The sequence below is a fragment of the Henckelia pumila genome, chromosome 3 (genome assembly GCF_033568475.1).
Source record: "Henckelia pumila isolate YLH828 chromosome 3, ASM3356847v2, whole genome shotgun sequence".
NCBI lineage: Eukaryota > Viridiplantae > Streptophyta > Magnoliopsida > Lamiales > Gesneriaceae > Henckelia > Henckelia pumila.
Genome location: NC_133122.1, coordinates 27736981 through 27760329, shown reverse-complemented (window position 1 = coordinate 27760329; position 23349 = coordinate 27736981). Strand labels below are relative to the sequence as shown.

Below are 23349 nucleotides of genomic sequence, written 5' to 3'. Positions count from 1 at the left end.
GGTGCCGAATCTTGCTTGTGTTCTTCGTTTCTGCTCTCAGCCGTCAAATCTCGAATCTGGCAAAAGTTCAGAAGTTAAAAGTCCTCTTCAATTAGGGCTTGATTCCCTTTTATATTTTCCTCTAAAAACCTTATTTTTCGTCCAAAATAATGTCCAATATTGCCCAAAATAATCAGATTTCCAAAATTCCCAAATTCTGCACGAATTATTTTTTCCATATCTGCGATATACACGGACCCCGGACATGGTCCGTGCCTAGGTCCGTGTATTTAAATTCCAACTCCAAACATTTTACGAAGCTACACGGACCCCGATAGCTGACTTGAGCGTCAGAGGGTCACCTGGTGCCTCTAACGTGTATTCATGAAGCAGATGACAACCCAGAGGAGATCGAACATTGGATTTGAACTTTTTCAGGTGGCCCATTATAGCCGGAGATCATTTGAGCTCGGATCTCCTGATTTGGGGGATGACCCGAATCCCGCTAATTCAGGCAGTCGATTTATCGCCCACATTAGCTTTGCGCCTTCTATGGGAAAGTCATCTATTCAATAAGGATGTAAACGCGATCACATGTCATCCGTAACACTGAAGGTGGTCAGGAGCCTCAGCTTCCTAACCCCCCACCCACCGCCAGAACAAGAGTTTCTTATCACTCATATTGTGTTAAAGGCCATGATGGAGGAGGCCGCATTGCGTGGCTCGGGCGAGGCCATAAAAATTATCTGGCGGCACATCAGCACAATCTAGGAAACAATCAAAACCTAAATGGCAATCTATATCACCTTCAAGACCACCAGGAAAGAGTACATGCAGAGAGAGAGGATGTTGGAACGAACAATGTGCCACAGTCCAACACAAGAAGGAATCAGGTGTTCCACGAAGATGAGGCGTATAGCCACAGGCCCATGCGCCCAGGATTTTGTACTGAGTAGAGAGGAGAAATTTCATTGGCAATCCTACCAGCCCGATGCAGCCCGTTCACTACTGCCATTTTAGCCTAGGTACTGCCAACATGAGTAAAAATAGCAAATCTGCCAGAGTACAATGGAACAGGAGACCCTCAGGATCACCTGGAGAGGTTTTACACAAAGGCCGATCTATATGACCTTAGCGATGCCGCGTATTGCAAGATTTTACGCCTCTTATGCTTTAGGTGACTTTTATTTTTTGACGAGCGGGGTCTGATGACAATTAACGTTGTTTTAAACGCATGAACATACGTGCGTATTAAATATGTCACCTTTTGCGAAGGGAACATGCATTCCTTAGGTGTATAACGTAATGCCTTTAACAAAACTTTTATTAATATTGAAACATATTACAACTTTGGCATTATAATCCGGCTAAAGCGAAACACGCGCCACTGAAAAACATTTAAAAAAACAGGCTACAGTCTACTGATAATATTTCTTCAGCTGCAACTTTCCATGCATGGGTAATACTTTCCCACTCGAATGTTGGAGACAATATGTGTAATGACCAAACCCGGATCACCTACTAGTCAGAAACTTAGGAATGCAATTTAACAATAAATAAAAATAATCAGAGCAACTGCGGAAATAATATAAATTCCTGAACCCAATAGAGTACAACCGGTAAATAAATTCAAGCTTATACAACCCAATCGAATTAGCTTAATACAAAAGAATTAAGAACCTAGTGGCTAACCCTGCAAATTCTGCCTTGATCACCACCTACTCTCCAAATCCTCCGAAAAACAAACTGTAACTGTCTCGTCGAATGGGGTGTCTAGACAATAGAAAATAACTGAACGTGAGCGCTAAAGCTCAGTACGCTAGTACGGGTAAACATATATATATGATGCATGCAATGTAATGAACGAGTATCATATCTGGGTAGACAAACGAACGTCTAATATCTGCAGCTAGAGCACCAGTATAACTTCAATCCTCTGATGGCGACTGCTTGCACTGCTAGAAGAGAATCCGATGAAGTAAGGTGAATCTGTAGATTATTTTCCTGAGCTATCTATAAACCACCAAAAATTGCTTCCAATTGATCAGCATAAATAATAGAGGGAGACTTCTTAATACGATGTCCAAATGCTAGAACAGGTTGGCCTTCATGATTCCGCACCACACCACCAAAAGCAAAACTGTTGGTGTTTTCATGTCTACATCCAGGCAAAGGATGTGAGTCGGGGGAGCGGCCCATTTACACGGAGAATTGCTGGTCCCATGATCTGGAATAGTGATCATTGCCCTACTTGCTGCCTGGTAGTCACACAACAAGGCTAAGCTCCATTAAATACCACCCAAACTTTGCTGATGCTCCTTATCATGCACAAATCGAAGTCGTTCAATCCAAATGGCCCAAGTGCACATAGCAAAACATTCAAATCTTGGTTTACTCAATGTGTCACGCATCCAAAGAAATAAATCTCACACTTCCAGCTGCCTTGCTTTTTTTAACATAGGACAGAACTCCGTCGACTTCCAGCTAGATTTAACCGCAGGGCAGGAGAACAAGGCATGGCTAGTAGTGTCCATATGAAAATGACATAATGGGCAGAACCCCTTCATTGGGGCATGGTGGGCTAGCAAGTTTGCTTCCGTAGGGAGAATCTGGTTCAGAGCCCGCCACCAAAAATATATGAACTTTAGTAGGAATTGAAAGTGCCAAAAACTACCACCATTTATGGGAGTGACATGTTGAACTCAACGAAGGAGGAGTAAAGAACCCAATTTCCGATTTATACCCTTCTTACACTAAATAGATCCCCTTAGAATAAAAAAACCATAAACGTTGATCCCTAGTATGGCCAGGGGATAAAGAAATAGAGATAATTTCATCCACCTGGTGAGACACAAATAAATGACGAATCAAAGACTCATTCCATCGACCATTCTCAATTAGAGTATTCACTTTTCTATAGTCTTATCGTTTTCCAGAGGCTGAATTAGCCAAGCTTCCTTGCCATGGACCCAGCGTTCACCTATTGTGGCTATATTAGAACCATCACCCACATGCCAAGAAAGTCCCTTCTCAAGAAGGGATCTGCTCCATATGATAGATCTCCAAATATAAGAAGAGTTACACCCCAAAGAGCTCGACATAACATCTTGGTGCCGGAAATATCTCGCTTTTAGAACACGGGCCACTATAGAATCCGGCTTGGTAATGATTCTCCAAATTTTCTTAGTCAAGAGTGTCTTATTAAAAGTTTCAAGGTGGCGAAAACCCATATCTCCCATGCATTTAGGTTTGCATAGAGCTTTCCATGATTTCCAGTGCATCTTTTTTCTCCCCCCCCCCCCCCCCCCTCCATTCCCCATCAGAAGTTAGAACATACACGTTCTATTTCCTCACAAATCGATTTGGGGATTCTGAAACACGACATAGCGTAAGTGGGAATTGCCTATAGCACTGATTTAATCAAGGTCTTTTTACCCCCAGTAGAGAAGGTCTTATTACCTGAACCTTGTGTCCTCTTCACAACTCGCTCAACCAAGTATCGAAATTGCAGTTTTTTTTATTTCTGGAAGAGCGTACAGAAAGACCCAAGGAGACTTCATGCCCCTGGACCACCGGAATGCATAACAGAGTTTTAATATCATGAATCAGATTCACATCAGCATTCGGGCTAAAAGACAAAGGATTTCTCAAAGATAACTTATTGTCCGATGCTTTCTCGTAAAGGCTCAAACAATTGCGGATCGCATAAATGTCTTTCATCGTCGCCCGAAAGAACATTAAGATGTCATCTGCAAAAAATAGATGGCAAATAAAAGGGCTAGATGACGCAATCCAAATACCCTTCAGCATATTTCATTCCTCCAAGGCCAAGAGAGAACATGAAAGTCCGTGAGCACATAGGACGAAGAGATAAGGGAAAAGAGGGTCTCCCTATCTAAGTCCTCGACTCAGTGTAATGCATCCGACAAGTACCCCATTGAGAGAGATAGAGTACTGGACTGATCTGACATATTTCATTACCAACTCAACCCAAGACTAAGCAAACCCTAACTTAAGCATTATACCTTCCAAAAAACTTCACTCCACTCTGTCATACGCCTTGATCATATCTAGTTTTAAAGCAGCATAACCTTTCTGGCCCACTTTCCTATTTCGGATCCAGTGAAGAATTTCAAAACTCAGGAAAATATTATCAGATATCAATCTTTCTGGTAAGAAAGCACTCTGAAAAATCATTCATCGTCTGGTTCAAAACTATCCTTAACCTATTAGTCAAAGCACGAACCACAATTTTATAACAAATGTTACAAAGACTAATTGGACTAAAATTATTCAAAGTCATAGGCTTCGAGATTTTAGGCACAAGAGTGACAACAATATCATTCCACTCCTCTAAGCTGACACCATCATTAAAGATTCGAAGAACGGCTAAAGATTCGAAGAACGGCCAAAGTGACTTCCCCTCCAATGATGTTCCGGAACTCCTGGTAAAAAAATACATTCATTCCATCTGGTCCCAAGGTCTTATCTAGGTGCATGTCAAATACAGCTGTTACAAACGTCCTCCTCAAAAAATGATATCGTTAAAATTTTTTTTACTCGTAATCTCTTTACTACTTTTAATAGGAAATAATATTTATAAATATAATATTAAACGATCTACATGGAAATTCCCCGTTCACCCGGGAGAATGGCTAGGAGATGATCACGATATCGACTAATTTGGGTGTTCTGGTTGATTCTTTTGAGGTGGACAAATTCCCTATTCACAATTCTACATAATGTTAATGTTGAAACACTATATTTTGTTATGATAAACTCATTAAACTATCTCAATCTTGTCTAGTTTTAACTGCAATACATGCACAATGCATGTGTGATGTGTAGAGGCACTGAAATTGACTTAATACATTCCATTTGCTTTTTGTTTTTTTTTTTGTTTTTTTTTTTACAAAGTTATGTTAATGTTACTTTTAACTAGACGTGGAAAGGAAATTGAATTATACTATTTTTTTTTACATCTCGAAGTATACTATTAAAAAATGCCAATTTTAAATATCGAAGCAATATTTACAAATCTAAAAATATATAATAATTTTAATTAATGAAATTACAAATAAAATAAGAAAACTAAGGTAAAAAGTGTTGTAAATAGAGGTATTGTATTTTTTTGAGCATAGGTATTGTATATTTTAAAGCCATGTTCTTTTACTTGAGTACAGTTTTATCTAAAATTTCTGCAACCATATTGCAACTATTATTATTTTTTAGCAAACATTTTTTTTCGATTTAAAAGGTATAATATTGATATCGTACCAACATCTTGGTGTACAAAAATATTTGATATAATGAGTATATTACTTGTACCATATACCAAAATTTTGATATACGATATGATATAATTTTTTCTGTACTTAAAAATTTCGACATATCACATGAGCGAAAATTTTCTTTATCTCATCATTTCAAACCATCAACCATCTCTACTTTTAACATTCACAGTTCGATTATCTTAAAAATAAATTTTTTTTAAAACAAATGCATATAAAAATAACATATTTAAACATTTTTATTTATTTTACTGGCACAAGTAGTTATGATTTGGACTGGAAGAACTTTCCTTTTATGATCCAGTTTTATAATTTTTTGAAATATTTAAATTATTATATATCTTGATCTTTTTACTATTCTTTTAAAGTTTCATTTAAAAATAAATATTACCTAAAAAAATTATGATTATATTCTATAAAAAATTATTAATTATTAATATATTGTCTTTTGATGGGTATATAGCAGTGTTCTAAAAAACTTGATTAAACTTCTTTTAATCTCGTTTAACCTTGAAACTTCTCCAAAACGCCTCGTTTCAGCTACAAACGGTAAAAAACTCGTTTCGGCTAAAAACGTTCAAACACACGTTGATCATATTAAGTGTAATTAAATACGCTTAAGTGCAATTTTTTAAAATACCAACATTGATTAATAACACGAAGAAAGAACATGAATTATCAAATTTATTAGTAAGTAATGCTAGCAATGTAAAAATTGTACAATCTTGGATAGTTAAGTGTACCAATGATGAGTATAGGCAGTACATATTGAAAAATATTAATACTAATATTTTAAAGTAGTCTAGTTAAATTGAGTTTGTATTTGACGATAACTGATATAAAATGAATGATATAATAAATTGAATTAGACTTTGAAAAAAAATCAATGCATTCTAGTTAAATTTATTATTAGGCATTATTTACTCCATTAATTTGTGTTAGATATTTAAAATTTTACGGTTAAGCTCGTATTAATACCACATACGCTTGCTTACTTTCACGCTTCGATGCGTTTCGCGTTTTTAGAACATATTATTAATTGATAATGAGCTTATTTTTATTATATTATTTTTTAGATATGCAGAAAACTATTAATTAATATAATTTTAATACTTTTATGTTTTTAAAAACTTGAAATTTATTCGTTTAATATTAAATTTATGGTAATTTTATCATTTTATTTATTATTTGAATTAATATAATTAAAATTTTAATAAAAGTTGAAAACGTTTTTTTTGCGTTTAAACTTGTAGTAATCTCGTTTAAACTTTAAAAACTTGAAACTTAAACTTCACGTTTTTCGAAGCAAACTTTAAAACTTGAAACTCAAAACTTCACGTTTCGAAGCAAACTTTAAAAACTTGAAACTTAAACTTCACATTTCGAAGCTTTGGCGTTTTTTTTTTTAACCTTGGTATATAAAGCTCAGTCGACCCTAATTCGAATATAAAAATTCCAGACGGAAAACTTCCTGCTAGTATTTTGTCCTTACCCATCGTGCTCCCCTCTCCGGGGTCTCAATTTCCCCTGCGTTCGCAGTGCAACGAGGCGGTTTCCACCTCCATCCCTTGCCGGCGGGGCTGCGTATATCGTCCGCTGAATCTGCCGCCTAAATAGTACTCCAGCTCTTCCCCAGTTTCTCTTCCCCGATCATTGCGTCTCTCGTTGTTCTAGGTCTCGTCCCGTATATTTCATAAATTTATATTTTTGCTGAATTTTGTTGCTGCTGATTGGTCGAATTATTATAAGGAGCTTGTGATTTTCCTTCTTTCCGTAGAAAGAAGAGGTGCGTATTACTCTCCGATTGATACATAAAACGGCTGGTGGGGTTTGATGGTGTTGAAGCTCTTCGGCCCTTTCGTTTTATAAAAATTGGAACAAAATGGGTAGCATCGAGCCATTTAATCGGTAAATGCCATTACCACCTTGCGATTGCATCGTGTTCAATTAGTTTTTCTGGCTTGTGTTGTTTCTTAGTTTTGGTTGACATTTATGCATCTTCTTGTTAACATTAATCAATAGCTTGGTGAAACTTGCTGCAAGAGCATTTTACGATGACATAACAACGAAAGGAGAAAACCAGCCCAAGACTGGTAGAAGTGATAACAGAGGCATTGCGGTGGTCATTCTTGATGCCCTTACTAGGTATTTACTCTTCTGTTTTAGCTACTTTGTACAAAATATGTGATTTTTTAGTGAGTTGCATCTAGTTTATTGTTGATCTAATTTATGTGGTACTTATTCATTGACAAGTTACTTCACAAAATTTGGTGCAGAACTATTTTATTGCGTAGCATAGTATTGTTTAACCTCTTGCTTTTCATCAAGAGAATGCTCGAAGAGTGAACATGTAGAGCTATGGGTGTGTTTATTTTTTGTAGCACATGGGGCATGACAAACAAAAGTTAGTACGCATTTCAGAATTACAAGTTCTATGTCTAGGATTAGTGTAAATACAACACAAGTTTTATGGAAAATTCAGTTAGGGTTTTACAATATGAATAACAGTGTTGCCCCTCAAATCAGTGTGGACTTGTCAAATGACTCAAATCTATCAGTAGGTAGTGTGTGGGATGAGGCTTGGAGCATCCTGTTTGTTATTCAATAAGTTCATATGTCACTGAAGAACAATCAAGCTAGATGAGAGCTATTATATTTCACTCAGGAGGGAATAGTTGCCATCCATGGATCATTTACTGCCTTTTAATTTTTAAGTCCCAAGTTCTAGGAGGCAGGAAATATAAATGCTTTTTTTTTAAAAAAAAAAATGGAGCCCTTGAACTTATGATCATCATCAATCCTTCATGATAATTGATAGATAGTTTGTGGCTTTGTGATTGGACTAAAACTTCATTCCAGTAAGACAATAGTAGGGTAGCTATAATTTTTGTTGTTTTAATGTTTTAAAGTTGCTGTATCGTCAGTTATATCAATACAGATGGCTGATTTCTATACCTTCTAAAAGAACCTCTTCTCCTTTTTGATTGGATCATCGACTGGAACTATCCACAGATTCAGATTGTGTAAACTAGTTTTTTACTGGATGAGAAAATTATACTTTCTACTTAATAAATGGTTAATGGAAGTCATGACTGTTGTAGTTATCCATGTACAAATAGAAAGAAGTTTCACCCCCTCTTAAAATGGACCCCAGAGATGCAGAAAATCGCTGGCACATGGGTTTATTCAGTATGCTTGCTTCACAAATTGTGAATAATTTACTACGTGTTCTCCAAAATATTTTATATAAAAGGCTAATAAAAAAAATAACACTCTATTTCATGACTCATATCCACCTGATGTTCCTCTGTTTGTTTCTACATATTGTACATGGATTAAAAATGGCATGATAACGACATCGATACTATTTCAAGTTTGATATTTTAGTGAACTACTGTGCATATTCATCGGGAAGGCTAAAAGTGTTCAACTCATTTTGTAGTGTTTTGTGGCTAAATGAGTTGCATAATACATACACCTGTGACGGTCGTGAATTCCATATGAAATTACAGCATGTTACTCAAAGCCCTTAGTGCAACGTTTTTTTAGTAGATACGCCTATGTGTGTTTTATTATTATTTGATTTACATGTAACATGAAAGTTAAAGTTGGCTGTCTTAGTAGAAGAATCTTTTGTAAAATTTTGGAAAGATTGAGTGGAAGTCTTGATCAAGGTTATTTCATATTTGTATAAATTTTTACCAAACTTGGATCTTGTTTTATGCTATATGCTACATTGTAGCTTATCTCTACGATATTTCATGCCTTCAAGGGGAAAATGAATGGTGAGTTTGGGATTATGAAATTGGTGGATATTGGCATTTGGCAAGTAAAATTTATTAATTCAACACTCATATTTCATTTTGTCTTACTGTAATTGAGGATATTGGTGTGTGGGTAATGCCAATCTTAACGGGCTTAGAGTGCCTTTGGATAATGAAGCTATGTAACGAGAAGCACCTTATTTAAAATAATTATTTTTTAATAAAAAAAGTGATGTTTGGATGTTGAACTTGATTTTAAATAAACTTGATTAAGAAAGTGCTTTAGAAGCAGTTTTCTAGAAGTAAAAGTTATCCTCTAATCTTCCTTTTCCAATTTTCCTCTAAAAATAAAATGGCCCATTCCCCTACTACACCCAAACATAAAAACTGAATGGCTGTCTAAAGAAAGAAGGCAAGATAAGTTTTTTTTGTAAGATGCGACGTCTACACCTGGACCGACTCTTGATGTATATTCAACCTTATGTTCGTTATTTGTTTCAGACGTCAGTGGGTAAGGGAAGAAGATTTGGCTAAGGACTTGAAGCTTCACACAAAGCAACTTCGTCGAACTCTAAGATTTTTCGAAGAAGAAAAGCTTGTGACTCGTGATCACCGCAAGGAGGTTAGATTTGCTGGTTGAGTTTTATGGCCAAATTCATCCTCTCTCTAACATTATCTTTTATTTATTTGTTCCATCCTTTAGCTTTTATTTTATTTCCCCCCCCCCCCCCCCACTCGCTGGGTTTTCGACATTTTTCTATCTGGAGAATTATTATATCCCAGAGAGTATACACACACAATCTCGTAAATGCGTGTATGTATTTATTCACACACATGTATCTGATTATTGGTTATGTGCCCTTGTTTGCACATGTAGTAAACTGTAGATTCATGTAACTTTATGCATATACGGACGTTGTTTTGTACACATGCATGGAAGAGAGATGACAATTGCACTTGCTCATGTGGTGGTTTGAGATACAGTTGGAAAACTTAATTGAGAAGGACCAGAACAGTTGACCACTCTTTAGAATATATTTTTCCATATTAAAGCCAATAGTTCTCTGTAATTAGAGCATGACCTTTTACCTCTATTCCCCGTCTCTCTTAGACTCTTAGTAAATTATATTATGCAAATCATATTGCAATTTTAACAGGCAATGTGTCAATCCAAATGCCTAAGTAGAATCATGTAATTGGCCTTATATATTTGGTTTTCTTGCTTGAAACCATTTCTTTGGATGCACGTACTTGTTGTGTAGTTGTGTACTCTAGGTTATTGAAGGTCACTCCATCTAGGTAAGGAAGATGCTCAATGGCGAACGGGACTTGGCGGATAAATATCTCTGGTAGATATGGAGAAGAATTAGGAATAAGTTCCCACCGGACCATTCCCTCCCCGCTCCCCACCAAAAAAATTAAAATAAATAATAAAAAATGCCTTCCATGAAATGGGGATGATCATTTCTGAAGTTTGCTTCCTTTTTTTATGGATTGGATCACACCTGTGATTAGCCATTTATACTTGTTTTGGTTACATCAAAACAGCTGGTTTGCTTTCTGTTTGACCTATTAACAGTTGTCGATGAATTATATTTTGAAAGTCATTTGTTTTCTAGCACTGTATTGTGAAGCAAACTCTAAATCAACATGCTTTGGTTTTGTTCATCCTTTTCTTTTATTTTCTCGTTTGGAGTGCATAGGATTACTTTCGAAATTTTTGAATAAATGGCCTTTTAATAGGATGTATATGATTTGTCTCTGAAACTGGAATTGCAGAGTTGGTCACCAGATGTTCATTTGCAGATCTTTGTTGTATTTTGTTTTGGGTATTGCGTCGAGCTAATATCTCTTTGATATTTGGTAGACTGCTAAAGGTGCAAAAATTTACAATGCCGCAGTGGCTGCCACAGGTGACAGCCAGCATACTGGGAGAGAAGGCGATGAAAAGCTTAAGATGCATACACACTCATATTGTTGTCTTGATTATGCACAGGTTTTTAGCTTCTGAAGCCTTCATAAGTAGAACATATATTGTAATATACTGATGTTATTTGTAATATGCACTCATTTTCAATACAAATGCAATCTGCCTCAGTTCATGTACCCAACATGTGCGTAGTTTAATACTAGTGAACAATCAAAGTGCACAAGTTGCACGCAAATATTAGGTTTATAAATTTTTATTGTAAAATTATTTAATGTAAATCGTATAAAATAAAATTAACCTACTTTTATTTCTAATTGTCCGTACTTCATGAAATATGGTATCACTAATTCACTTTCATCTCCCAGAAGCATTAACCTTTTGTGTTAAAGTTTCTGATGTCTTGCATTTCATGAAAACTATTAGATGTTAAATCTCATGGTTTTTGTACTGATATTACTTTCAGCCTATTTGATTAACAGTATTGTTTCAGAGTATTTTTATCTGCAATCTGCCTATTTTTTCATGTCACAAAGTTTAGCATGATGTTTCATGTATAAATGGGCTGTTGTGTGTGCATCTACACTCTATTTTGAGTTGGTATTAAAATAATTGTTTTACTTCCAGATACATGATGTGGTAAGGTATAGATTACATCGCATGAAAAAAAAGCTAAAAGATGAATTGGAAAGCAAGAATACGGTGCAGGAGTATATATGCCCAAACTGCAGTAAGAGGTTCTTTCTCTCTTTCCCTCCCCTTTTCTTGCTGTAGCCTTTAAGCATTTTTTTAAAATAAGAATTTGATAGTTTTATGTCTGAAATAAAACTCTAGATATACCGCCCTTGATGCACTTCGGTTGATTACTCCACATGACGAGTACTTCCACTGTGAAAGTTGTAATGGAGTTCTAGTGGCTGAGAGTGACAAATTATCTTCTCAAGAACTAGGAGATACAGATGATAATGCCAGGAGACGTCGCCATGAAAAATTAAAAGACATGCTAACAAATATGGAGGTTTGTTCTCTTCTGATTTATATTGTATTTGTGTTGGTATCACTCAACCTGCCTGAGTATGTGTGTAACAAAATGAAGAATCATGATGTCTGCCTAGTGCTATGAAACTGCCAAAGTACACATTTGGCATTTTTATAAGAAACCAAAGTTATTTATTTGTAAGGATTAAAGTTTGCATAGGGCATTAAACTGCCCTCGTTGATTCAAAATTGCGATTGCAATGGACATCCCTAGTGAGTATCTAAGCATGCTGCAATAGTACCCAACCCTTAACCAGTACACTCAGCATATTATTTGTTCCTTTTTTATATTAAGGTGCTGGATTTGATTTTTTCTCAGTTTTTTTGTTATTTAATTGAAAATCAAGTCTAACGTCTACAAATGCTCTTTATTTTTGCAATTATGGCATACTACCGTTATATCTTTTGTATTTCTTGTTTATCTCTGTTATGGCATATTTAATAAGCTGCTCATTTAGCCTGGGTTTATTGGCTCTAGCCTCTTGTTTAAGATGAAGCGCTTGTGAACTGTTTTATCGGGGGCTTGCCATCGAAAGCATTGCAACCTTATGAAAAATAACTGGACTCTTCTGGGTACACTTGTCCGATAGTAATTATTTTCTTGAAAACTACAAAATAGAAAAAGTATTTTGAGTCTAATCTTAAAGAATGCACGAAAAACCTTTTGTTTCTTTCTTTTCAGATCCTGTGAAATTTTACTGTTGTGCTCCATACACTTGGTTTTTAGTTAAACTAAGAAAGTTTGCTGGAGTACAGGATCAACTAAAACCACTGATTGATCAACTTGGAAGAGTTAAGGATTTACCTATTCCTGAATTTGGAAGTCTTCAAGCCTGGGAGCTTCGAGCAAATGCCGCTGGCCGTGCTGGAAATGGAGACCTTAACTCCAATGATCCATCTAAATCTGCTCAAGGTCTTGGGTTTGGTGGAACTCCTATGCCTTATGTTGGGGAGACAAAGGTTACTTTCTATAATACCTTCTTTGCTCACATACACGAAGTTTTTTACTTTCTTTTATTCTTGTGTTGGAAGTAGCGGCTGCGGGTTCCCACGTCACAAAGAACTTGTAATATTTGGAAGTATGTAATCATTGTATGACATTATGCTAATTAGAGGTGTAAACAGACTGGGTGGACAGAATTTCAAGCCAACGCTAGCCTGCCTAACTTATACCGAGTCAAAATGATATAAAAGAATATCATGCTTTGTTAAAAATTGGTATACATCGAGTTGGGTTTGGGTTAGCCTGTTTAAGAATAAAATAATTTTGTTTTTGTAAGTATAAATTTGGGGCGACGCAAAAAAAATTATCTTTTAACTCTGATAATTGGGTGACGAGGGTCCGACCACTAAGTGGATTTGAAAATACCCTGTCTGGATATAAATTGGGTTTTATTGGACCGGATTCAATCGGATAGGATTTCATGGTCATGACTAGGTATTGGGGTTTACAGATTTTGGTTGACTACCCTAACACCAATCTTGTCAATTACCCTGGTACACCAAATCACTCTCAAGATGAAACATTTTTACCAGGGACGTGCAGTATCTATTTGCATGATAATCTAGTACCTATGAATCCAAATCATACACAGAAGAGCTCTGATAAATTAGATTCCTAATTGTTCATATTGTAATCTATTGGTTATTGCATACCTATAGCTAATTCACCTGAGACAGAATTAACTGGATTTCTAGGGCAATGAGATATATTGATGAAGAGTAACCAATGATAGAAAAAAAATCCATGGGTTATTGGGTTATTAAACCTCTTAAGCGTTTGGTTGTTCAGGATTAATCGTGATTATATTCTGCGCTTGTGTTTTTTTTTTTCTTGTCCTATGTCTTTCTTCGTTTTCATATCGTTCTTATTCCTCTGATCTCTTTCTATTGACACGTCATCCCTTTTGTCCCGCAACAGTTGGTTCCATCACAAATTTAACTTCTTCCAGAATATAGCTCTGCCTTAAAAGTCGCAATTCACAAACTTCCTTGCAGTGGTGTCATCTGCAAACAACACATATATCTCCATCATATGCACATGTATAAATCTAAGAAATAACCCATCCCTGATCTATTTAACGCATATAAACAGGGGGAGGATGGTCGGTGGTACAGAAAATTGTTCAGGCAATCAGGCTGTAGCATGTTATAGGTCCATATAGTTTATAGGATTGTCTATTACTTGGATTTGTGATCACATGCTTTATAATAATTGATCTCAGCTTCAAAAATAGACTAAGCATCGGATTATCAATTGTACATAATCTTCCATCTAAACTCTCTTCATTCTACAGATATAACGGAAGTGTATGTGATTCTGGGTATGAAAACCAGTAGTTGGACAATGACTTAGGTTTTACCACAGGTTGGGGTGCCTGTAGGTGTGTGAGTTTGTATCTTCGCCAAGGATTAGATATCATTCAAAAACGTGATTGGATTCTTTCCAATTATCAAATTTGGATTTAAAAAGGGACCGACCATTGATGATAGGCTGACATGAGTATTATCGGTTTTATCGCCCTACACATAGCCCTGCTTAGGCAGATAACTGTGATTCTGAGTTGCAACTACTGTAGGCTGAAAGGTATGATCATTGTATTTGTACTGCTGTTCCTTGTATTTCTAAGTGGCCATGTTCAGAATGCGTAAATATGGCACTTGAAGAAAAACATGGCACTTGAGGCATACAAGGATTTATAGCCTGATCAACCTACTCTACAGACTCTAACCTCTGCAAGGATTTTTCCACATTTGCCTGATCAGTATAGACATTCCTAAAGGAACTAATGTATGGATATCTCAAAGCTTGAATATTGCAGGTTGAAGTTGCTTTCGGTGGAGATGATGAGAAAGGAGAAAATATAAAATCAATTAATACCAATGCACCTGCGAAAATTTTGCCACCATGGATGATCAAGGAAGGAATGAATTATACGAAAGAGCAACTTGGAGAGACTAAGCTGGAGGCAGATATGGGTGGTAAGTCGGTGGAATTGGAACTTTCAGATGACAAGAAATCCACAATTGTTAATAATGAAGCAAAGAATATTCAGGTGCGATCTGGCTTTTCAAGTTTTATCAATTCTCGTTGAGATTTTTTTAAAAAAATTTCACACGGGGTTTTTCCTTAATTTCTATGCTGGTGTTGAATTTTTATCACATTTTGATTTGCCAGGATGAATATTTGAAAGCTTATTATGCTGCTATACTTCAACGCCAACGTGAACAAGAGGAAATGGCCAAGGCACAAGAATCACCTAATGCTACTACCTCCGCTCAACTATCTACCACACCCACTGAGCGTCAAGTCGGCGTAAAGTCGAAACGTGATGATTACGACGGAGAAGATGTTGAATGGGAGGAGGCCCCTCCTACAGGTAAATATCATCATGCTCTTTCCCTTTTATCTATTTGTTAAGAGGGACATATGCAGGACAAGCTAGCTAAAGGAACAACTTACCAATATTATACACGAACTAGATGTTGACACAGATGAACTGTCGATCCTATTCATCGAGGAACTTTTACCGTTTGCTCGAAAAGGGTCTGCTTTTCGTAAATAATATTATATTCATCTGGTTATTTTGTCAAATAATTGTGAAGTTTCTAGATTCTGGTAAGAAAGTCAATATCCCTTTCTGAATTGTGTGCTCCAATTTTCTGAACGAAGACCAAAATCGCTTCACAAGCACTCAAACCGCAATATAGTAAAACCAGACCAAACCCCTGAAGAAATTTGTAATTCGCTCGTATTGTTATTTTGACGAGCCTTTGACAACATGTGTACTTTGATGCTTTGTCTCAGGTACGTCTGTTCATTACAAAGTCGACTTAAATGTGGAAGCAGAAGCTTTTGAAGATGATGAAGACGATGACATCGACTGGGAGGAAGGGTAGTAGATAGCCAAATTATGTGAATTACAACTATATTCGGGTTGTTCCCATGACTTCTTGCTTGGAAGTGATTACCCCTCATCTTACCCCGATACATTTACAAATTTCAGATTAATTGTTTAGATGATAGCGAATTTGTCCATAGATGTTTTTCTTTGACTCTTGCCTTAGGCTTCATGCTGATGTGGTTGCGCTATATCACAGTATATTTTTCCTGCTCACATGAGAAAGTTGGCAATTGTGAAGTTGAGGGTGCTTGCATAAACAAAGCCGTGAAATTGTTTTGGTAATTTTTATATAGATTCAATATTCATTCTTCTTTTATCGCTTACTTGACCAAGATATCAAAATGACTTTAAATAAAAATATAGATGCATCACCAATGCGTTTATTCAAACATAGAGAAAGAGATGCAAGTAATTTTCTCTCTTTTACAAATTGTCGTTTAGGTAAATGTTATTATAATGCAGTTGATTAGTGATTGATGGGTTATCATGGGATAAGGTTGAGATACCATACATTCATTCATGTTTGCAATTATAATAATACTCCGACATTGGAAGTTTGTTTTGTTACCTGCCATGTTCACTTTCGTGAGGACTAATGATCATATTATAATTAGTTACCTACTTACCTCATATAATAATACAAATTTCATCCAATCTGCATTAATCTTGTTAGTCAACCTTTTGACACGTATTATTCTATTAATCCCTACTGTTTTATTAAACCATCAACTTTAATTTTCATTTATTTTTAATGTGTCAACATGTATGTTGCCCCAAAGTTTCAGTTGCCATTTTTTGTCATATAACTTCGTATTTTTCCCTCATCTTTTATCATGTAATTGATCACGTCATAATTTTAGCCCATCGACTTGTATTTTTTCAAAAAAGATAAATTATTTTATCAACGAAATACTGACATGACATCGTACACACATCAGTAATATTCATCGTGTCATAATGTTTTGTTGTATCGTCATTTTTCAACTTCACGTCAACATTTCGCAAAATGAAAGCTATAATTTAAAAAAAATAACTGAAATCTATAATTTAAAAAAATATAAATTAATATACTAAAATCGCAAAATGATCGATAACATAACAAAAAATGAAATATATATGTGTGCGCGTGCAAGTGAGATGACAAAAAAAACATAATCTTAACCCCAAGAAATAATCGTGTAAGAGCATCAGAAATGTGAAAATATATATATGTATGTATATGTAACCATGAACGTCACGATTACTTTGTAAACCTTATAATTCAAGTACAATACATGTTATTCCACTTGAATTTTATGAAGAGCTGAGTATATGTCGTCTAATATTGCGTAGTCAATGTGGTTAGGTTTTTTTTTTTTCTTTTGGATAAAATGTTAGGTTATTGAACACAAACAGCATTTATGCTAAATGAGTTGAGATGGAATAAAACATATCAGTTCTATTTTTGTAATCGAGCTACTTTGTTCGTAAACTCGTTCAATCTCTTACAATATAATAAGATATTTCGAAATTAAATTAATTCGTGTTATGTTGAAAAGTATATTCCATCATGCTGTCCAAAAATTCCGATTATTTTATATTCCTATTGAATAACGTCATTATGCTATTGGGTAAATCATTTAAAAATAATGACATAAAACCCACCATGACAAAATTCATCAGTTAGAAAATTAATAAAAGAGAAAACCGTATTTTTGGATCTGTTTATTTATCTCTTTGTGATATGAGTTTTTATGTTGTCAAATTAATATGTTATTTTTGTTCTTTTTTGTGTGGTAATTTTAGTTTTTTTTTCTCTCTCAACTATGTGCTATCAATGTTAAGCTGATATGGTACTAATTTGTGTTGTAACATATGAGCACACTGAAACTTAGCAAAAACTAGAATCGTTTAAAAAAAAAAAACATATATATATAACAAAATATACAAGTTTTTTCAACGGATTTTTTCTCAATGAAAAATATTTATATCTTGAAATTTGTGTTGTATCATATGAGGACACTGAAATATAATAATTTGGCAAAAACTAGAATCGTTAAAAAAACAAACATATATTTAAAAAAACACAAGTTTTGAATTTTCAACTGAAAATACAATTTTTTCACAATAAAAAATATCAAATATATCTTGTAATATGGCTGATACCCAATGTTTCATATTTACATGACGAGTTTCGAATTTAAAATCAACTATATAATAAATCGAAATTCTTAATTCGAAAACTCAACTATAATAAATCGAAATTCCTTGCCGACGAAAAAATATTTGATGAAAAAAAAATTATAACGTGGATAATTATGATTTAATGCACGCTTAAGAAAGATGCAAAAAGTATGTGGCCGTTGAAGGGGAGACGACAAATTAGGACAGGTGTCAGAATATTCCGTCAAATTTGTCGGCTGTTAACTGAGGTTAGATTCTTTGACCAGAGTCCCCGTTCACGGGCTGTCAACTAGTCCGTTATCTCATCAAATTACACAAATGCCCTTCTACATTTATATATATTTATATTTTCCATTACAATTTATTTATTTATTTTGGAAGGAAAATACATACATACATACATACAGAGAAAGAAATCGTCGGTGGAAAATTAATTTGCAGAGAGAAAAATTTGTAGAGAGATGAAAGGCGAGAGCATCGCTTCGTATATAAGCCATTGAAAAAGTGCGAGGATTTCTCTGTATGACGTATAGTAGATATATAAATGCGTATGTGTTGATTTCTGGTATGTTTTTGGGTGAAAGATTTCGGGGGAGGAACGAATAAGGAGGGAGATTGTGCGTGCGTAGCTTGTGTTTTTCTGGAGGGGAGGAGGCCGCGGCTATGGCTGAATTAAGCGGCGATTCCGTTTGCCTCGATGTGGAAACCATTTATCTCGGCGGGAAGGTTGCATTTTTGTTTCTCTCTTTGTTTTTTGTTTGGGTTGAATGCGTTGTGTCGTTTCTTTCTGTTGGTTTGTGATTTGGTATTCTCCGTTGCTGGCCGTTTTTTCGTGTCGGCATTTTTGATATCTTGCTGGGTTTTTTTAGTTCTTTTTTTTGGGGGGGGGAATTTTGTTATTCTTGGTAAACAATTCATTTTTGCTACATGGGTTTTGCGACTTTAGATCTGCTTGTTGATCTTGGGAATCTGATTCTGATGTCTGCCGACGGCCTATGAATTCTGTCATGGTTGAAAAAGTTATATTTTCTTCATTCATATTGCTCTTGTTTATCTGTAGAGTGGTCCTGACTATTCTGGAAATGGATGTGATTTCCTTGGAAATAAGTTGTTCAGCTTCTTTTTCTTCTCGATATTTGAGCTCATTTATTTGGAAACGTTAGGGTGATGATATTGTCTTTTTTTTATTACTTGAAATGTAAATGATGAATCTTGAATTTTGATCATGACAGCTGTTTTTATCAGATTTAGTTCTTGATTTTGAGAGCCTATCCTAATGTCGTTATTCGCTTGTGTTAGCTGAAGACGTTTAGAATTCATAAGCATTTGAGTATATATTTCTTGAAATTTAGTAGGTATTTTTCAAATTGAATAGGTTTATAAAATGCTGGTTTCAAGGTGCTTTATTGGAAATCAGGATTAGATCCTATTGGCTTACGTGACCCTTGTTTCTTTTATTCTTCTATATCAGTAGTTAAAACTGGTCAATCATCTAGAACATCGTGTGACACCTGTTGCATACTTTTGTTTAACTCTTTGGGCATGTACAGCTTGGTTGCTACTCTATCTATTATGTTTCTTGTGCTAGTGGTTGGAAGTTGCAATCATCATTTCGTTTTCACATATTTCAGCATTAAATACTCATTCTTTAGCATACTTTTAAGTCTTGAATGATTGGGAAATGGAAAAATTTTGTTCGCTTAGCCCTGTAATCAATTTGTAGTGAGCAAGCTAGCTAGCTAAAAAGTGGGTGAGAGCACATGGTTAACTCTGTCCCTTGGGATGAAATAGCTTCTTGTCAATGCTGGTCTTTTCCTTCACTTGAAGGATATAAAACTTGAAAGATGATTCTTAGTACATAGCCAGTTTTATGTTTTAGAAAAAGAATAAATGGTACAATGGCATTTTGGTTTTCGTACATGTCAAGATTTGAACTTGTAATGAATGTAAAGTGTTGCTTACTATCTGTTATGTATATTCTTGACTCAGGAACATATTGTGCGAACTGGCCATGGTCCTGTATCTGTTATAGTTTACGGAGACCAAGACAAACCAGCTCTGGTCACTTATCCTGATTTAGCTTTAAATCGTGAGTGATGAGTTTGTTTACTTGTAGCTTTGTGTTCATTGTTCAACATTCTATTGTTGTCCTATGTGTTCATAATTCATTTTTGTCTGTAAATTAATAATAGATTGTGCTTGAATCTATATTTGTTGGCAGATATGTCTTGTTTTCAAGGATTGTTCTTCTGTCCTGAAGCTGCAACTTTGCTGCTTCACAATTTCTGTGTTTACCACATCAGTCCTCCTGGGCATGAGGTTTGTAAATCGGCCAAATGATGTAGGCTTTCGTAGCAGATTTTCTCCTGCTTCTTGCAGTAAATTTTGATCTTCTTTTGTATTTATAGTAATTCCAAACAGTATTACTCACAGAAAGTTTAAATGGGACTCTGGTAAGAGTTCTTGCAGTTGGGTGCTGCTGCAGTTTGTTCTGATGATCCTGTGCCTTCTGTCGACGACTTAGCTGATCAAATTCTTGAAGTGCTCAACTATTTCAGGTAACCAAGTGACCGCAGTTATTTCAATTGACATCTGTTACTTCTTGAGAACTAATTTTGTAATCACCTATACGCTTCTAATCTGCAAGTTTTAATTTTGTTCAGGCTTGGTGCAGTTATGTGTATGGGTGTAATGGCTGGTGCTTACGTCCTCACATTGTTTGCCGTATGTATTAGTTTTAACAGTTTTACTTCTAAGTTCTATGCTTCAATTTATCTTTTTGTCTGACTCATAGAGGTTTATATTACCAGATGAAATTTCGGGAGCGGGTTCTTGGTTTGATCCTTGTTTCTCCTCTGTGCAAAGCACCGTCTTGGACAGAATGGCTGCGTAATAAGGTCTCATTTATTAGTTTGGCTATCAATATCGCATATCTTGCTGAAGTGATCAATGTTGAAATATAATGAATCCTGCAGGTGATGTCAAATTTGCTGTATTATTATGGAATGTGTGGTCTTCTGAAGGAGTTCTTGCTGCACCGTTACTTCAGCAAGGTATATTAATATTTCTATTAACCAAATGCTCCTCTGTTAACCCCTTCAGTGCGCATATATTTTTTTATGTTAACCCCGTTATTTGCTTTTGTGTTTGTATCAGGAAGTTCGTGGTGGTGCCGATGTGCCAGAATCAGACATAGTTCAAGCTTGCAGGAGAGTAAGTACTCTCATTTCTGTTATCTTTAGCCCCAAGCCTACTGCTTTACATGTTTTCTTTAAATCACAGTTTTCTGGAGTTTTAACTAGTGAAAATCATGATTTTTTTATTTTCCAGCTGCTTGATGAGAGGCAGAGCATAAATGTGTTGCGATTCCTTCAAGCTATAGACAGGTAATGATGATCAAGGCTTTAGCTTCTCGTACTCTTCGTTTTCTTCATGGCCGCATGTTTGTCCTGTCTTGTTTAGATTCTGAAATAGTTTAACCTTTTGTCTTCCCAATATTAACAGGAGACCCGATCTTACGGATGGGTTGAAGACGTTGAAATGTCGAACCCTGATATTTGTTGGTGATAATTCTCCTTTCCATACGGAGTCCCTCCTCATGACCACGAAACTGGACAGAAGATACAGTGCTTTGGTTGAGGTAGCAATTAACCAAATATGTACAAAGATACGCATTTTAAAAAAGTTAGATGAAAAATATTAATTCCCATCTGTCCCACTAAATCTAGTCAGAAATCAGAAATATTAATAATGCTTCTGGTAGGCTCCTTTGCATGATCGATATCAATTCACGGTATCACTCAGACCTTTGCTCATGGAAGAATGAATGCCATTTATTTTACAGGTACAAGCATGTGGATCAATGGTGACTGAGGAGCAGCCACATGCAATGCTGGTTCCCATGGAATATTTCCTCACAGGCTACGGTCTGTACCGGCCGAGTCAATTCAGCGGCAGTCCTAGAAGTCCATTGAGCCCATCCTGCATTGCACCAGAACTCCTCTCCCCAGAAAGCATGGGATTGAAACTAAAACCGATCAAGACTCGTCTGTCGTCGCAAAGATAAGGTTTTTAGTTCGGTTCTTACCCTGTAAATCGGAGGTAATATAGTTCTTTTTTTTTCACTCATTTGCCACATGTTACTGTTCACAAGTAATTAAAATAGGGTAGATATGGTTTCTATAGATAGAAAGACAAAATTCTTTATTGAACATAAGGTGGGAAGTGGGAATTTTGTGGGGATCATTCGTTCATTTGTAGGCAGTCTTGATTTGTTTGTATGATCTGTAAATCGTGACTTGACATTTATGATGACAGCAAAGCAATAAAAATAAATACAGAGCAAAAACTAGATGGTGACTTTTTTTTTTTTTGGGCTCAATTATTGCGACCATATACTTCTCTTTTGAATTGTCAATTTTCTTGTCTTTTATTTTGTTTTAGCAATACTTTTTATATATGACATTGGAATATCATTCATCGCCCCCTCTACTCATCGAGTGCGCACTGAGCAACTCAAAAAACCTTCGTATCTAACATAATAGCCTGCAAACAATGATACTCGGAGCATTATTGTTTGGAAGTTTGGTTTTGTGGGTGGGGGTCACCAATAAAAATATAAAAATGGAAATGTGACTTCATTAACTCTTGTGGGCTGGCCATGTCTGGTTTTCATTAGCTGTATTCAACTGGAGATTATAATAAATTTATAAATAAGAGTGTGTTGTCCTCTTCCATCAAATCATTTTATTAAATCACTGGTGTCCTACTACACTTGTGTACAAACATAGTGAGAGAGACAATAAAGTAAACAATGTTTTATTTGTTTTTGTGTTTGTTTTTTGTTAAAAAAAAATTCTAGCATACATCAAGCCACCGATCACGCATATTAGTTCAATAGTTTGTGATGATTAAATTGACTATATTGTCATCCATTGATTGTTTTATTTTTCTATTTTCTTTTTGAAAAACATTGTGTATTCAAAAAAATTGTAAGTTAATCTATGAATGTTGAAAAGTATATACATAATAATTTGGAACATTTATTTATTCGTAAGACAAGTTGTTTTTTAGTTTTATTATAATTTAGGTTTTATTGCTAAATTTTCAAATCAAATGATGATTTGTCATTATTTTATATCTTTTCTCATGTTTTCTTACATACTTATTTTAATAATAATAAATAAAAAAAACCCCTCCCAAAGTAAACAAAATGAGTTATTTGCACCAAACACCCCTGTAAAATATTGAAAATGCACACTTGTCCCCTGTGAAATTTTAAT

The 23349-nt window shown here is 35.3% G+C and overlaps 2 protein-coding genes across 4 annotated transcripts; both read left to right on the top strand.

Moving 5' to 3' along the window:
- The first annotated feature begins 6737 nt into the window (after nt 1–6737).
- LOC140886733 (uncharacterized) lies at nt 6738–16220 on the top strand. Of its 2 annotated transcripts, none has more exons than XM_073293495.1 (11): nt 6738–6944; nt 7048–7178; nt 7293–7415; nt 9536–9656; nt 10902–11030; nt 11589–11698; nt 11796–11979; nt 12756–12959; nt 14822–15055; nt 15178–15379; nt 15808–16220. In XM_073293495.1, exons 2-11 carry the CDS (start codon nt 7153–7155, stop codon nt 15897–15899), a joined length of 1425 nt encoding a protein of 474 aa, XP_073149596.1. In that variant the 5' UTR covers nt 6738–6944; nt 7048–7152; the 3' UTR covers nt 15900–16220. The 2 variants fall into 2 exon arrangements, with proteins under 2 accessions (XP_073149596.1, XP_073149598.1); XM_073293497.1 differs by having other exon boundaries at nt 7023–7178.
- Nucleotides 16221–18456: 2236 nt separating this feature from the next.
- Nucleotides 18457–22435, top strand: LOC140887083 (protein NDL1-like). 2 transcript variants are annotated; one of them, XM_073294110.1, is made up of 11 exons: nt 18457–18793; nt 20057–20156; nt 20289–20386; nt 20537–20625; nt 20731–20791; nt 20878–20964; nt 21043–21120; nt 21224–21280; nt 21398–21453; nt 21572–21707; nt 21912–22435. In XM_073294110.1, the coding sequence occupies exons 1-11, from the start codon at nt 18731–18733 to the stop codon at nt 22131–22133; spliced, it is 1047 nt and encodes a 348-aa protein (XP_073150211.1). In that variant the 5' UTR covers nt 18457–18730; the 3' UTR covers nt 22134–22435. The 2 variants fall into 2 exon arrangements, with proteins under 2 accessions (XP_073150211.1, XP_073150212.1); XM_073294111.1 differs by lacking the exon at nt 18457–18793 and adding an exon at nt 19762–19960.
- The last annotated feature ends 914 nt before the right edge of the window (nt 22436–23349 follow it).

Coding starts and splice junctions, on each gene's coding strand:
- LOC140887083 (XM_073294110.1), top strand. CDS start 18,731: ATGGCTGAATTAAGCGGCGATTCCGTTTGCCTCGATGTGGAAACCATT. Junction 20,965..21,042: donor CAGAATGGCTGCGTAATAAG/GTCTCATTTATT, acceptor TGAATCCTGCAG/GTGATGTCAAATTTGCTGTA. Junction 21,121..21,223: donor TGCACCGTTACTTCAGCAAG/GTATATTAATAT, acceptor TGTTTGTATCAG/GAAGTTCGTGGTGGTGCCGA.
- LOC140886733 (XM_073293495.1), top strand. CDS start 7,153: ATGGGTAGCATCGAGCCATTTAATCG. Junction 7,179..7,292: donor AGCATCGAGCCATTTAATCG/GTAAATGCCATT, acceptor ATTAATCAATAG/CTTGGTGAAACTTGCTGCAA. Junction 15,380..15,807: donor GGAGGAGGCCCCTCCTACAG/GTAAATATCATC, acceptor GCTTTGTCTCAG/GTACGTCTGTTCATTACAAA.